This window comes from Chiloscyllium plagiosum, unplaced genomic scaffold (assembly GCF_037043375.1).
Source record: "Chiloscyllium plagiosum isolate Xiang-an unplaced genomic scaffold, Cpla_swu_hap1 HiC_scaffold_4, whole genome shotgun sequence".
NCBI classification, from domain to species: domain Eukaryota; kingdom Metazoa; phylum Chordata; class Chondrichthyes; order Orectolobiformes; family Hemiscylliidae; genus Chiloscyllium; species Chiloscyllium plagiosum.
In genome coordinates, this window is record NW_028270142.1 from 19,434,782 (window position 1) to 19,454,765 (window position 19,984).

At 42.7% G+C, this 19,984-nt stretch overlaps 1 protein-coding gene and 1 long non-coding RNA gene across 2 annotated transcripts; one reads left to right on the forward strand and one right to left on the reverse strand.

Annotated features, from left to right (window-relative positions):
* Window positions 1-619: 619 nt before the first annotated feature.
* Window positions 620-4,339, reverse strand: zbtb14 (zinc finger and BTB domain containing 14). The gene is made up of 2 exons (XM_043689087.2): window positions 4,169-4,339; window positions 620-2,291 (listed from the first exon to the last, which is right to left on the reverse strand). The coding sequence occupies exon 2, from the start codon at window positions 2,283-2,285 to the stop codon at window positions 960-962; it is 1,326 nt and encodes a 441-aa protein (XP_043545022.2). The 5' UTR covers window positions 2,286-2,291; window positions 4,169-4,339; the 3' UTR covers window positions 620-959.
* LOC122549368 (uncharacterized) lies at window positions 3,740-16,913 on the forward strand. Its single transcript, XR_006311508.2, has 3 exons — window positions 3,740-3,824; window positions 5,901-5,992; window positions 16,739-16,913. It is a non-coding gene; the product is annotated as an uncharacterized LOC122549368 (long non-coding RNA).
* Window positions 16,914-19,984: the final 3,071 nt, after the last annotated feature.

The window sequence follows — 19,984 nt, forward strand, 5'->3', positions numbered from 1 at the left end:
AGCAGCATTAATTCCAATGTTAAATTGCTAGGGCACAAAATTTTATTCCAAAGCCTTTTTAAAAGATCTGGTAAGCAGTTTTTTTAAAGTCAGAAAATTTGCTGTTTTCAACTTCGATTGTTATTTTTCCAAAGCACAATCAATATTCAATTTAACAAAGGAGATACTACATACAAATTTCTTATTACATCATATATTCTGTTAAAAACACTAAGCATAATTTTATACTTATTTTACTTTGCCATTATAGAATAACGCAGAGCAAAGGAGTCTGCACAAACACCACGAAGTATACAACTTGTACCATTAGCTGGTATAAAATAAGACCAACATGTGATATATAGACTATGTAAAAATTGTCTTTGCTTCCCTCAAAGAAACTTATTTAAAAGAAATAGTGGTACAAAAAACAGACACTAATAATAGCTCTTTTCTGTTAAGAATGTTAAAAATCAGGCATAAAATTGCTCCAACTAAATTTGCAATGCTTCTGTGGGCAGACGTCCATTCAAAAGAATGGGTTTAACAAATACTTTGATCTTATTCCTAAAGTGTTTTGACCCTAGTGGTTCATTTGTTACAACCAAATAAAGTCAAAACAAATGTGGTCGCAGGCCAGAACATTAAAAGTAACTTTATTAAAAAAAAATTAAAACTGCAACACAACACTTAAAGTATGCAACAAATACATTATTGCACTATACAGGGATTAAAGCATTTATAACATTTGAAATGTTTTGAATTTTCCTGTTCCCCCAAATGGCCACCCTAATAACTCTTTATACAGTGCAACAATTTAGCCTATATATTAGATTATGTACATAGAAAAAAAATTCAATTAATTGTGAAAAGGAACAATTTAAAGAGGACCACATTTATTAATGGAGTCATCTATACTTCATGGGAGCCCTTTACAGAACAGAACGGTAAAGGGAAAGCAGTTTTACATTAATTTAGCCTCAGCTACAAGCTATACTTTCTAGGTTTTGCTCTGTTTCAGCAGCCATTGCTGCAGCTTGCAATTGCTCCGTTTCACTTGTAATCACACTCGTAGGCACTTGCTTGCGTTCACTGTGCATATTGTTTTCATGCCTCTTTAGATCTGAAGCTTTGGCAAAAGCTTTGGTACAGGAACCACAAACAAATGGCTTTTCACCTCGGTGCCTCCGCTCATGATCCTTCAGGTGAGACTTGTGTTTGAAGGCTTTGTCACACATGTGGCACGCAAAAGGTCTTTCATTACTGTGGACACGTTCATGTTTCTTTAGGTCAGGTGCCCGAATGAAAGATTTCCCACAAACGTCACACCCATAAGGCTTGAAACCTGTGTGAATTTTGAGATGTTCTTTCAAGTGAGCTTGCGTGGTGAAGGCCTTTGAGCAGATGTCACACACAAATGGTCGATCAGCAGAATGCAACTTCTCATGCTTCCGCAAACGGGCTTCATCTGTGAACGTCTTGCCACAGGTCTGACAACTGAACTGTTCCCTGTCCCCATATAACAAATATTCAAATTTCACATCAGTGTTTGCTGTCCAGCCTGGTGGCTGTTCTTCCTTGACTCCACTCATGCTGTCATTGAATGTGAGAGTTGGAGGAGGTTGGGGAGTCACATCCTTTGGCTCATTCGTCTCAATGGTTTCCACTTCCGAAGCAAAGCAACTAACTTTACGAACTTCTTCACTTCCAAGTTCTTTTAAAATGGCTTCCTGAACCCGCAGGCCATTTGCTTGAGTCTTCCCGTCATCCTGGTTGGGTACGGTTTCATCTATTGCCTCTTCGGACTGGGCTTCAATTTGATCTCCGATTTCTTCTATCTCCTCGTCAGTACTATTCACTGAGGGTCGATGGATTTTAGCACTTATGCTATAAGGATAACGGCTTTTGCGGCGAGGAGTGTTCTGTTGAGGAGACACGTCACGCTTCTGAGTACATAGCTTATCTAAAAACTTTATTCCAAGTATTTGTCCAGAAGACATCATCAGGTTTACATCTTCTCTCTTCACAGCAATTTTAGAAGTGTACATATAATTCAGTACTTCTTCAAATATATCTGAACGCAAAAAATCAATCTCAATCACTGAAGAGCTATCAACCTCTAGTTTTTTAAACAGTTTCTTGAAATAAGTGCTACAAGCTGCCAAAACACATCTGTGCGCTCGGAACTTAACATCTTCCACCACAATGGCTATGTCACAGAACTCTCCCTCTAATCGTTGTTCGTTCAAGGTCTTCAGAAATGCATTTTTATGTTCATCATCGACATATTTCACTACTTCACCCATTGTGCACTGTAAGCAACAGGCAAAAAAAAGGATTTTAAAAAATGCAATTTAACATTCCACATCCAGCCAATTGAAAAGATGCATCTGCCCACCCCACTCCAACACCGGCTCCTCTACATCATGAAAACCAAACTGGACAGCATTGATTGCTAGTCTTATGGAAAAAGAAACATCTGAAATTGTATGCTTTAATATTTAAGGTTGTTTGCTATTACATTCCAAATTAAATCAATCTGCTTTGTTTTAAGTTTAATGAATTCTATAATTCTGCAATGTAACTTTTTTCTCTCCACACCTATGTCTGCCCTAATTTCGCCTGCAGTGTGCCTTTCTCCTGCTGCAACCTCCTTTCATCTTAATTCATAGCCGACTATGAATGAGAATGTATTAGTTTCAATGCAATACTGATGAAGCCCATAATTTCCCAACAAATGGTGAACCTTCAGTCTGAGCACTTACTCACTTAAAGCTGCTTTTGTGTACAGTGGAATGAGTGGAGGTGCAGCTTGGTGTTTTTGGCCCTATGCAAAGTCAACTGCTCTCAATGCCTGTGTACGTGTGCACTCTGCAGACCAGATGCTGTGTTTGCATGTGTGTGAGCGTTTGCACTTTGCAGGGCGGATTATGATAAAGAGTCACCAGACTTGGAATGTTAACTCTGCTTTCTCCCTTTAGATGAAGCTAAACATGCTGTGGTTTGCCAGCAATTTGTTTTTTTTCAGATATGCAGCAACAGCACCTTTCCGTTTGACTACAGAACGGATAGTAGTCTGTGCTCGCGTGCACTCTGCACGGCAGAATGCTGTGTGCACACACTTCACAGGGCAGATTGCTGTGCAAGCATGTGCATTCTGCAGAGCAGATTGCTGTGTACACATTTGTGTGCAACCTACAGTGTTGATTGCTGTGCGTGCTGGGTGCATTCAGCAGGGCGAATTTGCGTGCGTGTGTGTGTATTCTGCAGATTGGATTGCCACGCGTGTGCATGCATCATGCAGGGCGGAATTTTGTGTGTGCACAGGGTGGATTGCTCTGTGTGTGTGCATTCTGCACTGCGGATTGATGCCTCTGTGCATTCTGCACAGTTCAGATTGAAGTCTGTGTGCATTCTGCAGGGTTGATTGGTGGCGTGCGTGTGCACTGAGCGGCTTGGTGTGTGTGTGTGCATTCTGCAGGGCGAACGGCTGTGTTTGTACGTGTGCATTCTGCAAGGCGGATTGCTTTATGTGTGTGTGTGCGCGCATCCTGCAGGTTGGATTGCTCTGCGTGTGTGTGTGTGTGTGTGTGTGAGAGAGAGGGTGGTGCACTGTGCAGACGATGTGCACAGGCCCGTCACCGCCAGCAGTTCCCGGGCGCGGGGCGGCGCTTCCCGCCTGCGGCCGGGGTTCGCGCGCTGTCTTCTCGCGCTCCTCTCTCTCTGTGTCTCGAGCTCGCTCCCTCCCGCTCGCTCCGATCTCAATCTCACATTCAATTGCGTCCCAGCCCCATGAGAATCAACAAAGCGGCGTCACTCCCCGTCCCGCCAACGGGAAGGTCACGGTGGGTCCGTATTAACACCGGCGCAGTTCAGAGGCCGATTTAAAAAAAAATTGATGCAAACCCCCACCAATTTAAAAAATTAAATTATTTATTTTCTACAAGTTTGTTCACGGGGGGGGGGGGGGGGGGAACACTCGATGCAAATCATCCCCCTCACAGGCCCAACCCACTGCGGGAGGCCGGGGCCGCGCCCTCTCTCTGTCCCCCCCCCCCCCCCGGCTCGCTCTCGGGGTTGAGGCCTCCCGGAGGCTGCAGCCTGTCGGTGACGGGGAGGGGAGCCCGCACACCCACCCGCGCGGTCACACACACACACACTCTCACAGCCCGCCCGCCTCCCCCTTTACCTGGCTCCCGCACGGGGATGGGGGAGGGGGCGGTGCCCGCCTCCTGGCTCCCGCTCGGCCCGGGGCCAACACACGTTCACCGACACCGAGCGAGGGAGGGAGCGAGCTTTCTCGCCGCCGAACTGGGCTTTTTGCAAGGCGGCCGCTCCGCCCGAGCGCGCTCTCCCGCAGGACGCAGTGACGCGCGGCGCAGGCACGCACGGGGGCGAGCCAGGCGGGAGCACGCACGGGGGCGGGCCCGGGGAGTGAAGCCGACGCCAAGCGGTCCCTGGGGAAACTAGGAGGCGCGCTCCCCATTCCCCATCACCTCCGACACTCCAACCCCACTCCCCCCAGCCTCTCACCACCTCTCTTCCCCCACTCCCCTTCCTCACACCCTTTCTTCCCCATCCCCTCACCTGCGCTCTCCACCTCACCCCCATCTCTCCCCCTCACACACATCTCCCCACCATCCCCTCTCTACCCCATCCCTCCTGATCCCCCTCTCCTCCAAATCCTTCCTCATCCCCTCTCTCCCCCACCCCCTTCATCCCCTACCCTCCTCATCTCTCTTACACCCCCATCCCTCCTCTCCTCCATCCCCCCTCCCCCACCCCCTCATACCCCCTCCCCCACCCCTCTCTTACCCTCCCACCACTCCTCATCCCATCTTCCCCACCCCTTCTCATCTTCTCTCACCCCCCACCACTCCTCATCCTCTCTCTCCCCACCCTTCCCTCTAACCCCACCTCTCCTCTCTTACACCCCACCACTCCTCATCCCCCCTCCCCCACCCCCCTATCCCCCCTCTCCCCCACCCCCCTATCCCCCCTCTCCCCCACCCCCTATCCCCCACCCCCCTCATCCTCCCTATCCTCCCTCCCCCACCCCCCTCATCCCCCCTCATCCTCCCTATCCTCCCTCCCCCACCCCCCTCATCCCCCCTCATCCCCTCCCCCTCCTCATCCCCTCTCCTCCAAACCCCTCCTCATCCCCTCTCTTACCCTCCCACCACTCCTCATCCCATCTTCCCCACCCCTTCTCATCTTCTCTCACCCCCCCACCACTCCTCATCCCCTCTCTCCCCACCCCTTCCCTCTAACCCCACCCCTCCTCATCTCTCTTACACCCCACCACTCCTCATCCCCTCTCTCCCCACCCCTCCTCATCCTCTCTCCCCATCCCTCCTCATCCTCTCTCTTACCCCCCACCACTCCTCATCCCCTCTCTCCCCCATTTCCTCTCTCCCCATCCCCACTTACCCCCATCCCCACTCTCCCCATGCCTCAATCCCGCTCTCTCCCCATCCCCTCTCCCCCTCATTCCTCCCATCCCCTCTCTCTCCCCCAAGCCTCCCATTCCCTCTCTTACCCAACCCGCTCTCCCCATCCCTGCTTTCCACTACCCCTCATCCCCCTCTCTGCCCCCCCAATCTCCTCTTATCCCCTTTCCTCTCCTCACATAATTAAAACGTTATAGTGAGGTAAGTATAGGAGCTCTGTAAAAAATAAAAGTTGCAACTACATTTGTGATATATTTTCATCTCATCAAATAAAGACTCAAGTTTGGTTTTAGAGCCAACTCGTGTTCAAGCAAATTTTGACTTGTTTCACATTAGGATACCCGTTTCTGACAGGTTAAATCAATCTCCTTACTTCATGTTACTACGCTAATAAAATGTAGCAATCTTTCCATTATACCTGTAGTGGCAAATGATAAGAATACCTTACTGTAACTTGTAATTCATTTCCAGCAATCACATTTCAATAGGAGAGATTGACAAAGTGTTCTACACATGAGGGCATGTCTGCTCCTGTAAGGGAACCTCATGCATTAAGGCTTCAGGTATCAGCTCATCAACTTGATGTTGTTTTGTCTGTTAATGTGCACCCAGCAGAAAAGAGATTTTATAAACTGATCCTTTAAATGCAAGCATCGCTTTTCCTATCTTGTTTCCCACAGTGTTGCTTGTATATGGGGAGCAATTGTGATGTTTAGATACTGTGGCAAAACTAATACGATTGCTTTGTCTCTAGGTTTGCCTTATGACCAGTGAGCATGACAGTGTGAGCTCTGTGGGGCAGTGATATAAATAAAAATATTTTAGGCAATTTAAAAAATAATTGTTGAGGGACTTATGACCAGCTGTTTATAAATCCCTAGCTCCTAACCTGGGAGATTGGCCCAAGAACAGAAAACCTAACAGGGCATTATTATTTTTGTCAAAAATATTGTCTCTAAGGTCAGGTCAGAACTTCAATCTGCATTTCCATCCAAAGTAGGTAGTTTTGTATTTAAGAATATCAGAAAATTTGGATGGTGATATTTTTCACAATTTAAGTGAAGTTTCTTTTATCACCATGAATCTGTAAGAAAGAGGAACAGGAGAATGTCGTTTGGCCCCTCAAACTTGCTCCGTCATTGCGGATCTGACATGTCTCACATTCAATTTCCTGCTCTTTCCCATTAACTCTCATTGAGATCCCTTCTTATTCTTCCAAATGAATTCCCAGTGAATAGAGGCCCAGTTGACCCAACCAACTCTCATACAACAAACCTATTATTGTGGGAATCAGTCTGGTGAACCTTCACTGCACTCTCTCAATGGCAAGAATATATTTTCTAAAGTAAGGAAACCAAAACTGTTCACAATATTGCAGGTGTGGTCTCACCAGGGCCCTGGACAGCTGCCGTAAGACATCTTTGCTCCAAAACTCAAACCTACTTACAGTAAAGACCAACATACTATTTGCCTGTTCTAACTGTTTGTTCCACCTGCATGTTTCCTTTCAATGACTGGTGCATCCAGGACACCCAGGTCCTTTTGTACATTAACATTTCCCAATCTATTTAACTCATACTGTCAATCTGCTTTTTCTACTGAAGTGGACAACTTTATACTTAACCACATTATAATGCATCTGCCACACATTTCCCACTCAACTTTTCTAAATCATTTTGAAGCCCAGCATATGAACAGGAAACAAGAGTAGGTCACTTGTATCTCTGTATCTGTTCCATCATTCAATAAGATCAGAACTGATTTAACCTCAGTTCTTCATGCTGCATACCACTGACAATCCTTCATCCCCATGGTAACCAAGAACCTATCTACCTCTGCCTTAAAAATATTTAAAGATTCCACGTCCACTATCTTCTGAGGAAGGGAATTTGAAAAACTCTCAACCCTCTGAGAGAATCTTTTCCTCGTCTGACAAACCTTCTCTGAACTTCTTCCAATGCATTAACATCCTTCTGTAAATATGGTGAATAGTACAGTACACAGTATTCCAGATATGGTCACACCAATGCCCTGTATAACTGAAGTAAATACTCCCTACTCTTGCATTTCAATCCACTCTGTTAGCTTTGCTGATTATTTGCTGAAATATGTGTTGTTGGAAAAGCGCAGCAGGTCAGGCAACAACCAAGGAGCAGGGGAATCGACATTTCGGGCATAAGCCCTTCTTCAGGATTATTTGCTGTACCTGCATACTATCTGTGATTCATACACAAGTTCACTCAGACTTCTGCAACTATTTACCATTTAGACTTTTTAAATTCTTTCCACTGTGACAATGTTGCTTCTTTAACAAGGTTATTCTGTCCCTTGGCCTTTTTTTCAGAGAGGTTATAAAAGCAGTGATTCTGAAAGGTCGGGTTTTGAAGGATTTTAGGGCCAGTGTGATTATAGCTAACAGATACTGCCTCAGGCAAAAAGCTTTCAAGCTTTTTTAAAAAAAGCTCTTGTACAATGAAAGGAGAATGGCCAGTTCTCCTGGCTCAGCTTTTCTCTTGTTTGCATTGGTTTTCGCAGGTCAGTTTTCAGACTGCTTGTCCAATAAACAGCTACATGGAAGAAGGTGTTCCATGCTGAATCTCTCTGACATTTCTCCTGTTAGACCCTGTGTTTGATTTTACCTTTTGTGCCAAGGGATGTTTATGGAGATTGTTGCAAGTATTTGGAACAGCATCATTAAGTTGGGATAATCTGTTGGGTTTTTGTATAGATTAAGTTATTCTACATTCTGTGCTCTTTTGTTTGTGTTTCATTCAGTGATTAGATTAGATTAGATTACTTACAGTGTGGAAACAGGCCCTTCGGCCCAACAAGTCCACACCGACCCGCTGAAGCGCAAACCACCCAGACCCATTCCCCTACATTTACCCCTTCACCTTACACTACGGGCAATTTAGCAAAGCTCATTCGCCTAACCTGCACATTTTTGGATTGTGGGAGGAAACCGGAGCACCCGGAGGAAACCCACGCAGATACTGGGAGAATGTGCAAACTCCACACAGAGAGTTGCCTGAGGCGGGAATTGAACCTGGGTCTCTGACGCTGTCTTGTAAATAAATTCTGTTTTGTTTGAAACTAAGTGGTTTGATCAGCTTCATCACTCCTAGAATACTCCATTTGCCCACTTACCTAACCTATCTTTGTAGGCTCTTTATTTGCTCGTCATAACTTACTTCCCAACTTTTTTTTTGTTCCATCTGCAATTTAGCTACCATACCTTCGATCCCTTCATCCAAATCATTGATATAAATTGTATAGAATTAAGGCCCCAGCACTGATGCAAGGCACACAAGTTGTGATATCTGCCACCCTGAAAAAGACTCATCAATTCATACTTTCTGCATCTAGTTGGAAAGCCAATCTTCTATCCATGCCAATATTTTACTCCCTACACCATGAGCCTTTCTGCAAAACCTTTGCGTTTGCTTATCAAAAAGTGAGTACATTGCATTCACCAGTACCCCTTTATCCACAGCACAAGTTACTTCAAAGAACTCCAATAAATTAGTGAAATGTAATTTCCCTTTGAGAAAACCAAATTGGCTTTGCCTGATTACCCTGATCTTGTCCAAGTGCCCTGTTATAATAATAGATTCTAACATTTTCCCTCTGACAAATTGTCACAGGGACTTGTCAATTCACTGTTCCAACAATGTATTCAGTATTATATCCCTGGTAATTGTAATTTTTTGAGTCCTCTCTGCCTTCAATTCCTGATTTACAGCTATTTTCAGGATGCTACTTGTAACTTCTTGCAAAATATCTGTTCAGTTTGCCTGCCACCTTTTTACTAATTACAATACTAATTCTCCAGACCCACTTTCTATAGGACCAACACTTCTGTTAACAATTTTTAAAATATCTGAAGAAACTTTTCCAAACTTTTTTTTAAAATGTTTGGATCATTTTCTCTTGTGCTTTAATTTTCCTTTTTAATCTTTTAGTAATTTGTCATGATTTTTTAATATTCTGTCCAATTTTCTGACTTGCCACCTGTTGTCATAAATGGACAATGAGTGTGACCAGATAAACAAGTCAAAGACGTGAGTTGAATTCAGTCTAAAATTGTAACTTTATTACAGATCAGCATTCACACCAGCTGCACTAGAATACAAAAGCATACAACTGATTTCGCTAGACTACACAATGTTAGATACTAAACATTAAATATACAGAAGATGATTACTATTGCAGTGTCGAAGTCTAAGCACTTAGGCTAATCTCTAGCTAAAGCACGCAGAGAAGACTGAAATTAACCGCACTGAGATAGCTGGCCAGGTTACTTCAGTGTAATGCTTCTTCTCTTGGTTGTTGTCTCCGGGGGCCCTCCTGTCGCCAGTGGTGGTCTGCAGTTACCACCCTGTCTCAGATGAAACACCAATCCTTTTATTTTCTTTTTTAAAAAAATAGCTCAAGCCAACTGCAACCACCATCTGGCCTTTGAATGACATTTTCTTGTACAGTTATGCAACTTTTTTAGTTAACCACGGGTGTCGAGCATGTCCCTTAGAATTTTTCATATATGTTGGAATGTATCTATTCTGCGCTCACTCGAATATTCCCTTAAATGTTTGCCACCACATTTCTAATGACCTATCTCTTAACCTGTATTGCCAGTTCAGTTTTGCTAGCTTTGCTTTCATGCCCTTAAGTTGCCTTTGTTTAAATCCAAAATAGTAGTTTTGGGTTCCTTAAATATTAAATATTGCCTATGCAATGTCACATTTTATTAAAGTTGCCCAGTGTATAACAGCCAATGCATCCCTAATACCTTTGTTTCAGATCAGATTTTTTCACTTTCTTTCCAAATGAAGAATTCTACCATGTTATGATCACTTTTTCCTAAAGGACCTATCAGAACGACACACATATTTATTAGGCCTTCTCATTGCACAAAACCAAATCCATGATTCCTCAATGTACTGGGCCAAATTAAATATCTTGTACACACTTTGGGAATACTTCAGCTTAATGTGCTAATGTGGTTTGTCCAGTCTATATGCAGAGTAAAATGATCTGTTTACTGTGATGCCATTTTTGCAAGCATCTGTAATTTCTTGCTTGATGCTACCCATTATTGTTCTGAGGTCTATAGACAATTCCTACTAATGTCTTCTACCCTTTGTTGCTTCTTAGCTCTGTCCACATCTAGATTTCCAGTGCCAATATCAATCCTGACTGTTGTATTCAATTCTTCTTTCACTAGCAACACAACCTCATTTCCTCTTCTGTTTTGCCTGACCTTCCTAAAAAATGAATATGCTTAGATTTCAGTTCACAATCTTGGTAACCAACATCCAATAGCGATCATTTGTGCTGTAAATTTAGCCACCTCATTGTGAATTGTCTGTGCATTCAGGTCTAATACCTTTGCACTTGTCTTTTTGACATTTTGCCCATTTGCTGCTAGCCCTTTTTTGCCTCTGCCTTCCATATTTTACTTACATTTTTTTCATTTCCAACTTTGTTTCCCTTATTATTGTCTCTGGTTCCCAACCGCCTGCCACTGTAGTTTAAAGCCGCTCCACTACAATCCCCTATGAGAATATTGGACCAATTCTGCTGGAATCCAATTCATCCAGTTTGTACAGTTTCCATCTTTCCCAGAATCAGCTCCAGTACCTCCTACACCATCCCTGCAACCATGAATGCAACTGATCTGTTCTCCTATTCTTGATCTCACTAACGTGTGGCACTGGGAGTTTTTTGTTAATTCATTTTTTTTTCTTGTGAACATTGCTGACTGGGTATTTATTGGCCATTTTAAGACTGAGATGAGGAGGAATTTCTTCTTGAAGAAGGTGTTTGCAACTCCTTGCCAAAGAAAACTAGAGGCAGAGTCTGTGTGTATACTTAAGGCTGCAATAAATAAATTCTTGATGGTATTGAGGGGAATTGAGTATTCTGGGAAAATGCAGGAAAGTGGATGTGAGGAATATTAGCTCAGCCATGATCCAGTTGAATGGTGGGGCACACTGAAGGGACTGAATGGCCCACTCCTGTTCTTATTTCTTAAGATTGGCTAGACCACTCCTGTTGCCAAAGAATTTGCTTTGGGTGCATTCCCCTGAGAAACAGTCTACGTGGCAGGACCAAAACAGATCATCTGTTAGAGGGTGAGTTGGCCCCATGCTACCACCTGCCTGGTTCTTTTATGCTGTCTGGCAGTCACTCCCTCTCTGCCTGCACATTCTTCAACTATGGTGAGTCCAACTTACTCTATATGTTACTAACAAAGATCTCAAACTTACAGATCATCTACAGTGACTCCGGCTGCTGTTCCAGATCTGCACATATGGTCAGTCTGGACATTGGAAGTATCTCTGACTACCCTTTCACCCAGGAGGAGCATTCCCCCTCCCTGAGCCTCCTTGCCATAACCTGTCTTTAAAAAAGCTCCCTTTCCAACTAGTTTAAGTAATAGAAAATACATCCAGGGACCTTACCTTATGCTTTATGCAGTCTTAATCTAAACTAAAGACTAATTTTTACTTTAAAGGTTATAGAAATACTCACCTGGTCATACATATCAAGGCAGTCACTTGTCCCATCCTGGCACCAGATCCCAATTGATGAATTTGCGTTTTCCCTGACATGTCACCCTTTTTAATATTTTCAAAACTCGTCTCTCTCATGCACCTTTTGAACTCTTGGTCTCTTTGAGACCAAAGATAAAGGGAAAAAAGGGCAAGATTACCTCCTCCCCTCTCACTAAACTCAGGATCACTGGTCTGTGACAGAGCACTTAAACCTTCTTCTTTATACTACTGGGACTCATGTCACTTTCCCAACATGCAATTGCAAAAAAAATTAAGCCAGTTAGTTAATTGGTTATTCTTATCTGGTCTGCAGCAGTCTTGATTTGCTCGTTTCATCCTGCCCCCAAGCCTCTAAGATACCTTAGACTTAAAACAGTAAGTAGAACACTAAATTACAGACAAGTAGTCCCAGCTTTTATAGAAGATTAAGCCTTAAAATTGAAAATTTGTTTTTACCAATTCGCAGTTGTAGCAGAAGCAGCAAATGTGGAGGTGACTGCTTTGCTCCAGGAGTTTACATTTGCTAAATACCCAAAATAAATTTAGAATGGCAGATGGGAAATCTTGCTTCACAAAGTCAGGTTCAAGTCCCACCTGTTCCAGAGATAGAGTTGTAGAGACGTACAGCACGGAAACAGACCCTTCAGTCCAACTTGTCCATGCTGACCAGATATCCCAACCCAATCTCGTCCCACCTGCCAGAAACTGCCCCATATCGCTCCAAACCGCTCTTATTCATATACCCATCCAGATGTCTTTTAAATGTTGCAATTGTACCAACCTCCACCACTTCCTCTGGCAGCTCATTCCATACATGTATCACCCTCTGTGTGAACAAGTTGCCCCTTAGGTCTCTTTTATATCTTACCCCTCTCACCATAAACCTAAGCCCTCTAGTTCTGGACACCTCCATCCCAGGGAAAAGACTTTGTTTATCCTATCCGTGCCCCTCATGATTTTGTAAACCTCTATATGGTCACTCCTCAGCATCCGACGCTCCAGGGAAAACAGCCTCAGCCTATTCAACCTCTCCCTCTAACTCAAATCCTTCAACCCTGGTAACATCCTTGTAAATCGTTTCTGACCCCTTTCAAGTTTCACATCTTTCTGATGGGAAGGAGACGAGAATTGCATGCATTCCAAAAGTGGCCTAACCAATGTCCTGTACAGCCGCAACATGACCTCCCAACTCCTGTACTAAATACTCTGACCAATAAAGGAAATCGTACCAAACGCCTTCTTCACTATCCTAAGTACCTGCGACTCTATTTTCAAGTAGCTATGAACCTACACTCCAAGGTCTCTTTGTTCAGCAACACTCCCTCAGACCTTAACATTAAGTGTATAAGTCATGCTAAGATTTGCTTTCCCAAAATGCAGCACCTCTCATTTATCTGAATTAAACTCCATCTGCCACTCCTCAGCCCATTGGCTTATTTGATCAAGATCCCTTTGTAATCTGAGAAAACCTTTCTTGCCGTCCACTACACGTCCAATTTTGGTGTCATCTGCAAACCTATTAACTATACCTCTTATGCTCACATCCAAATCATTTATATAAATGACAAAAAGTGATGGATCCAGTACCGATCCTTGGGGCACTCCATTGGTCACAGGCCTCCAGTTTGAAAAACAACCCTCCACCACCACCCTCTGTCTTCTAACTTTGAGCCAGTTCTGTATCCAAATGACTAGTTCTCCCTGTATTCCATGAGATCTAACCTTGCTAACCAGTCTCCATGGGGAACCTTATCGAATGCTTTACTGAAGTCCATATAGATCACATCTGCTGCTATGCCCTCGTCAATCCTCTTTGTTACTTCTCAAAAAACTCAATCAAATTTGTGAGACATGATTTCCCATAATCAAAGCCATACTGACAATCCCTAATCAGTCGTTGCCTTTCCAAATACATGTACATCCTGACCCTCAGGATTCCCTCCAACAACTTGGAGGCTCACCAGTCTATAGTTCCCTGGATTGTCTTTACCACCTTTCTTAAATAGTGGCATGTTAGCCAACCTCCAGTCTTCCAGCACCTCACCTGTGACTATCAATGATATAAATATCTCAGCAAGTATCTCAGCAAGGGGTCCAGAAATCAGTTTCTTAGCTTCCCACAGAGTTCTAGAGTACACCTGATCAGGTCCTGGGGATTTATTCACTTTTATGCGTTTCAAGACATCCAGCACCTTCTCTTCTGTAATATGGACATTTTTTACAATGTCACCATCTATTTCCCCACATTCTATATCTTCCACATCCTTTTCCACAGTAAACACTGATGCAAAATACTCATTTAGTATCACCCCCATTTCCTGAGGCTCCACACAAAGGCCATCTTGCTGATCTTTGAGTGGCCCTATTCTCTGAGGAGAAAGTGAGGTCTGCAGATGCTGGAGATCAGAGCTGAAAATGTGTTGCTGGAAAAGCTCAGCAGGTCAGGCAGCATCCAGGGAACAGGAGAATCGACGTTTCGGGCATAAGCCCGTCATTCCTGAAGAAGGGCTTATGCCCGAAACGTCGATTCTCCTGTTCCCTGGATGCTGCCTGACCTGCTGCGCTTTTCCAGCAACACATTTTCGGCCCTATTCTCTCCCTAGTTACCCTTTTGTCCTTAATATATTTGTAAAAACCCTCTGGATTCTCCTTAACTCTATTTGGCAAAGCTATCACATATCCCCTTTTTGCCCTCCTGATTTCTCTCTTAAGTATACTCCTACTGCCTTTATACTCTGAGGATTCACTCGGTCCCACTTAACCAGTGGCATCAGAACCAAATCCAATCTACGCCGTCATGCAATCTCCATGCATATGTACTTCCAAAAAGGATTAGTCTATGGCTATCCATTAGCAATGGGCACACTAGTCAATGCTCCTCAAACAAGCACAGAAGCCAAATACATTGGTCCAACTGCATCCTTGTCTGAGATGGGTGAACCTAGGGAACACTCCAATCTGCTCAGCTAACAAGAAATTCAACAAAACACATTCAAAACTATTTGCATTCTGACTTTCTCACAACACTATAACTGACTTCTAAAATCCATCTCAAATACTTTTTTGGACATTTGTACATTAATCACTAGCCTTAATGTGACCCCACAATAATACAAAGAACAGTGTTGTGTAATAACATCTCTGAACAGGTTGATTAGAAAATAGATTTAAAAAGTTAACTTTTAGTATTGGGTAATAAATTGGCAAAGCTCAATACAAATAAACGTGAGTTATTACATTTTGGTAGGAAGAATAAACAGATCACTTATTACTGTGAAGCTGTGAGTCTTCATGGGTAAGTCACACCGCAATTAAAGAGACAACAAAAAGCAAAGAGCGCAGTAGGCCTTATTCCTAAATGGGGAGGCTATGCCAAACCTATATCAAACCTTGTTTCGACTATGCTATGAATAGTTTGGGTTGCCATGTTCAAAAACAAGATACTGAGGGTCTGGAGGTGAAGTGAAGATTTACGAGGACAATGCCAGAAAGTGTGGGCATACATATCGGGAAAAGATGAACAGCGTGGGCCGTTTTTCTTGGCAGCCTATTTTAAAGGTCTTTAAAATTATGGACCTTTTTGATTGAACAGATGCAACAGATTATTAACACTTGTGGGGAAATGCATAAATTGAGGCCATTGTTATAAGATAGTCATCGAGAAATCCAATGGAAATTCAGAAGAAACTCCTTTATATAAAGTGGTAAGCATGTGGAACTTGCTACCTCAGAAAGTGGTTGAAACAAATAGAGAGCTTGGACTTAGCACAGGGTAACAGAGATTGTTCTGCTGAATTGCTTTTCATTGAGCCACTGCTGAAGTGTTCTGCCATTTATTGGATGACAGCTCCATCCCTGCACTTCCTATTTGTCATAAATGTCTTCTTCTACACCAGCTAATAGTTTCTGCGCATGTGTCTTGTTGCAAGAAATTTTTATAGCATATTGCAAGCCTTTATCACACGTATGTTCTCTGAGCGCTTGATATCAGAAAGTCACCAAGCGTGTCCATGAATCAGAATTATTGCTGTAATCTGAAATGGACTGCCTAAAAGAAAGCCAATTCAACAGGAACTTTTAAAACAAAATTGGATAAATACTTCAATAGGAAAAAAAACAGTTTTCCAGGAAGGATCAGGGCTGCAGGACTTTCAACGTGCACAATGTGTATGTGGGTTAGCAGTAATAGTCATGGGATGGCAACTGTTGGATCTGATCTGCCACAACTTATTTCAATTGACTCTGACTAGGCCAGATATGCCTCTTTACAAAAATGCAAAATTGAACTTACACTAAACTTGATAAAATAGAAATGATATGAAATGTACTGCAGATTGATCTGATGGGGGTTCACTCTGTGATACTGTATTACAATTTCCTCACTACGGTGAGATAGTTTTTGAGGTGTACTCAATTCATCATTGCACTGTTGTCTTGTAACTTGAGTTATTCTTTAAACACTTTCATTAAATTCTCCTTGATATGGTATGTAAAAATTCGTCTGTTTGCCTCTCTGTAATTTACATGCAAATTCCAAACCTGAGATATAAGGTATGATTCTTGACATAAATAATGAGTTACCTTTTTTGTTTTAATTGTTGTTTAAAAATAATATTAATGTTTGTTTTGCGTATAGTTACATGAATATTTTGGCCTGATCGAATGCATACTGAAGTTATCACATTATAGTATTTGATTTTATTATTATGTTTATTTTTCAGTAATATGGAACTATTACTGCCTCTTTTGCAGATATCCGAACACAAAGAAAAAATAAGAGGCCATTTGATTCATCTGGTCTCTCCTGGATTAGTAAGAATCATCCAGCCTAAACAAACTTTCCAGCTTTTGTTCCTTAGTCTGGAATGTTATGACACTTCAAATGCATATCCAATTACTAGATAGCTGCTGAAAGAAACAGTGACATCATTAAGTAATAAAGGTTCTGAGCCAGAAGTGCCTTCAGAGTCAAAGTACTTACAAAATCGTATTTGGTCATTCATCTGTCATGTTCTAAGGCTGTCCAACAAATCGTGTTGGTAATAGTTGGGAAGCAGGCCTATTTAAAGGATCACATCTCTAGAGAGATTTCAATCACACATGTTATGGCACCATTCAGCCATTTGTGTCTGCGTTGACTCTCTCCAGCGAGTTTTATGATTTTGTGCTATTTTCCTGCCTTTGCCTCATGCCCTTACATGTTGCTTCTATTCAAATAATGTAATTTTGGATGTAGGTTTGCTCGCTGAGCTTGAAGGTTCATTTCCAGACATTTCATCACCCTACTAAATAACATCTTCAGTGGGCCTCAGGCGAAGCACTGCTGAAAATTCCTGCTTTCTATTGATATGTTTGGGTTTCTTTGGGTGATGTCATTTCCTGTGGTGAAGTCACTTCCTGTTCTTTTTCTCAGGGGTGGTAGATGGGGTGTAACTCGATGTGTTGTTGATAGAGTTCCGGTTGGAATGCCATGCTTCTAGGAATTCTCGAGTGTGTCTTTGTTTGGCTTGTCCTTGGATGGATGTGTTGTCCAAATCGAAGTGGTATCCTTCCTCATCCATATGTAAGGATACTAGTGAGAGTGGGTCATGTCTTTTTGTGGCTAGTTGGTGTTCATGTATCCTGGTGGGTGGCTTTCTGCATGTTTGTTATAGTCCTTGCATGGTATTTTGTAAATGACATTAGTTTTGCTTGTTGGCTGTGTAGGGTCTTTCAAGTTCATTAGCTGCTGTTTTAGTGTGTTGCTGGATTTGTGGGCTACGATGATGCCAAGGAGTCTGAGTAGTCTGGCAGTCATTTCTGAGATGTCTTTGATGTAGGGGAGAGTGGCTGGGGTTTCTGGACGTGTTTTGTCTTTTTGTTTGGGTTTGTTGCTGCAAAAATCGGCAGACTGCGTTCGTTGAGTACCCATTCTTTTTGAATACACAGTATAGGTGATTTTCCTCTGCTCTGCATAGTTCCTCTGTGCTGCAGTGTGTGTTGGCTCATTGAAATAATGTTCTGATGCAGCTTCGTTTGAAGGTTTCATCCATATAGCACCCCCTGAGAAAAGTCTCTGCATTACTGCCTCTGCTAAGAACCCTGAGATCAGAGCAAGGGTGTTCCATTGGTTGTCTGTAGGTTTTGTTGTTGATGGTGAAGTGTGTGGCAAGGCGTAGGTCCACAAGCTTGATGATACTGTCCTTGTTGAAGAAGGTAATGGACAAACCAACTGACAAACCAATGGACCACCCATGGGGTCTCTGATATTAGGGTTCTTAGCAGAGGCAGTAATGCAGAGATTTGAACACACAGCTCTGCTAACCATCCAACCCAAACTTTGGGTCCGCTACATGGATGATACCTTTGCCATCACTAAACGAAACAAATTAGAGGAAACCTTCAAGACCATCAATAATATACTTACTGGCATAAAATTCACTAAAGAGGAGGAAAACAACAAACTGCCATTCCTAGATGTCACAGTAGAGCGAACAGCCAATGGGGAACTTCAAACCAGCGTCTTCAGGAAAACAACACATACGGACCAAATATTGAGCTACAGAAGAAATCACCCCAACATCCACAAATGAAACCAGATCAGAACATTATTTCAACTAGCCAACACACACTGCAGCACAGAGGAACTATGCAGAGCAGAGGAAAATCACCTATACTGTGTACTCAAAAAGAATGGGTACCCAATGAACAGTCTGCCAATTTCTCAGCTACAACTCAAACGAGTAGACAAAACACGTCCAGAAACCCTAGCCAAAGATATCTTGGAAATGACTGCCAGACTACTCAGACTCCTTGGCATCATGGTAGCCCACAAACCCACCAACACAGTAAAACAGCAGCTAATGAACTTGAAAGACCCCTATACAGACAAAACCAATGTCATTCACAAAATACTGTGCAAGCAGAAAACTAGCCAGTAGGCTCCATGAACACAAACTAGCCACAAAAAGACATGACCCACTCTCACTAGTATCCTTACATATGGATGAGGAAGGATACCACTTCGATTTGGACAACACATCCATCCAAGGACAAGCCAAACAAAGACACACTCGAGAATTCCTAGAAGGATGGCATTCCAACCGGAACTCTATCAACAACACATTGAGTTACACCCCATCTACCACCCCCGAGAAAAAGAACAGGAAGTGACTTCACCACAGGAAATGACATCACCAACCCAAAGAAATCCAAACATATAAATAGAAAGCAGGAATTTTCAGCAGTGCTTCGCCTGAGCCCCACTGAAGATGTTATTTAGTAGGGTGATGAATGTCTGGAAATGAACCTTCAAGCTCAGCGAGCAAACCTACATCCAAAACCTCAACCTGAGCTACAAATCTTCTCAAAACTCGCTAATGTAATTTCCTCTTGAATTCCGCTTGCAGCACACTTCCAGTCTTGCATCCCATTTGCAAATAGATTTAAATCTGTGACCTCTCATTCTTGATTCTCTTGTAAGCTTGAACAGATTTCCTCTTTATCCAATCCTTTTATAATTTTGAGTACTGTGAACAGATCTCCCCTTCATTGTCTTAGTTCCAAAGAACACATCCCAACCTTTCCAATCTATCCTCATAACTGAAGTTTGACATCCCTGGGACCATTTCTACAAATCCAATCTGCACTCTTTCCAGTGCATTCACGTTATTCCTGTCGTCTGGCCTTCAGAACTACATACTCTAGCTGATTTCTGATAAATGTCTTAAAACAAGTTGCATCAACCCTTTGCTCACGTACTCTATGTCCCTAGTAATAAAGCCGAGGATATTTTCTGCTTTATTAACTGCCCTAACTATCCTGCCACTTGCAATGATTTATGCATATATACACTCAGGTCTCTGCCTGCATCCCTTTAATTATTGTATCCTCTATTTTATATTGTCTGTCCATATTCTTCCTAGCAAAATGCATCATGTCACACTTCTCTGTATTGAATTTCATCTGTCATTTATTTACCTACACCACCAAGCTGTCAATGTACTTTTGAGCTGAAAA

What these genes read in the sequence shown, in the direction of transcription:
- zbtb14 (XM_043689087.2), bottom strand. Translation starts at nt 2,285, where the DNA reads ATGGGTGAAGTAGTGAAATATGTCGATGATGAACATAAAAATGCATTT.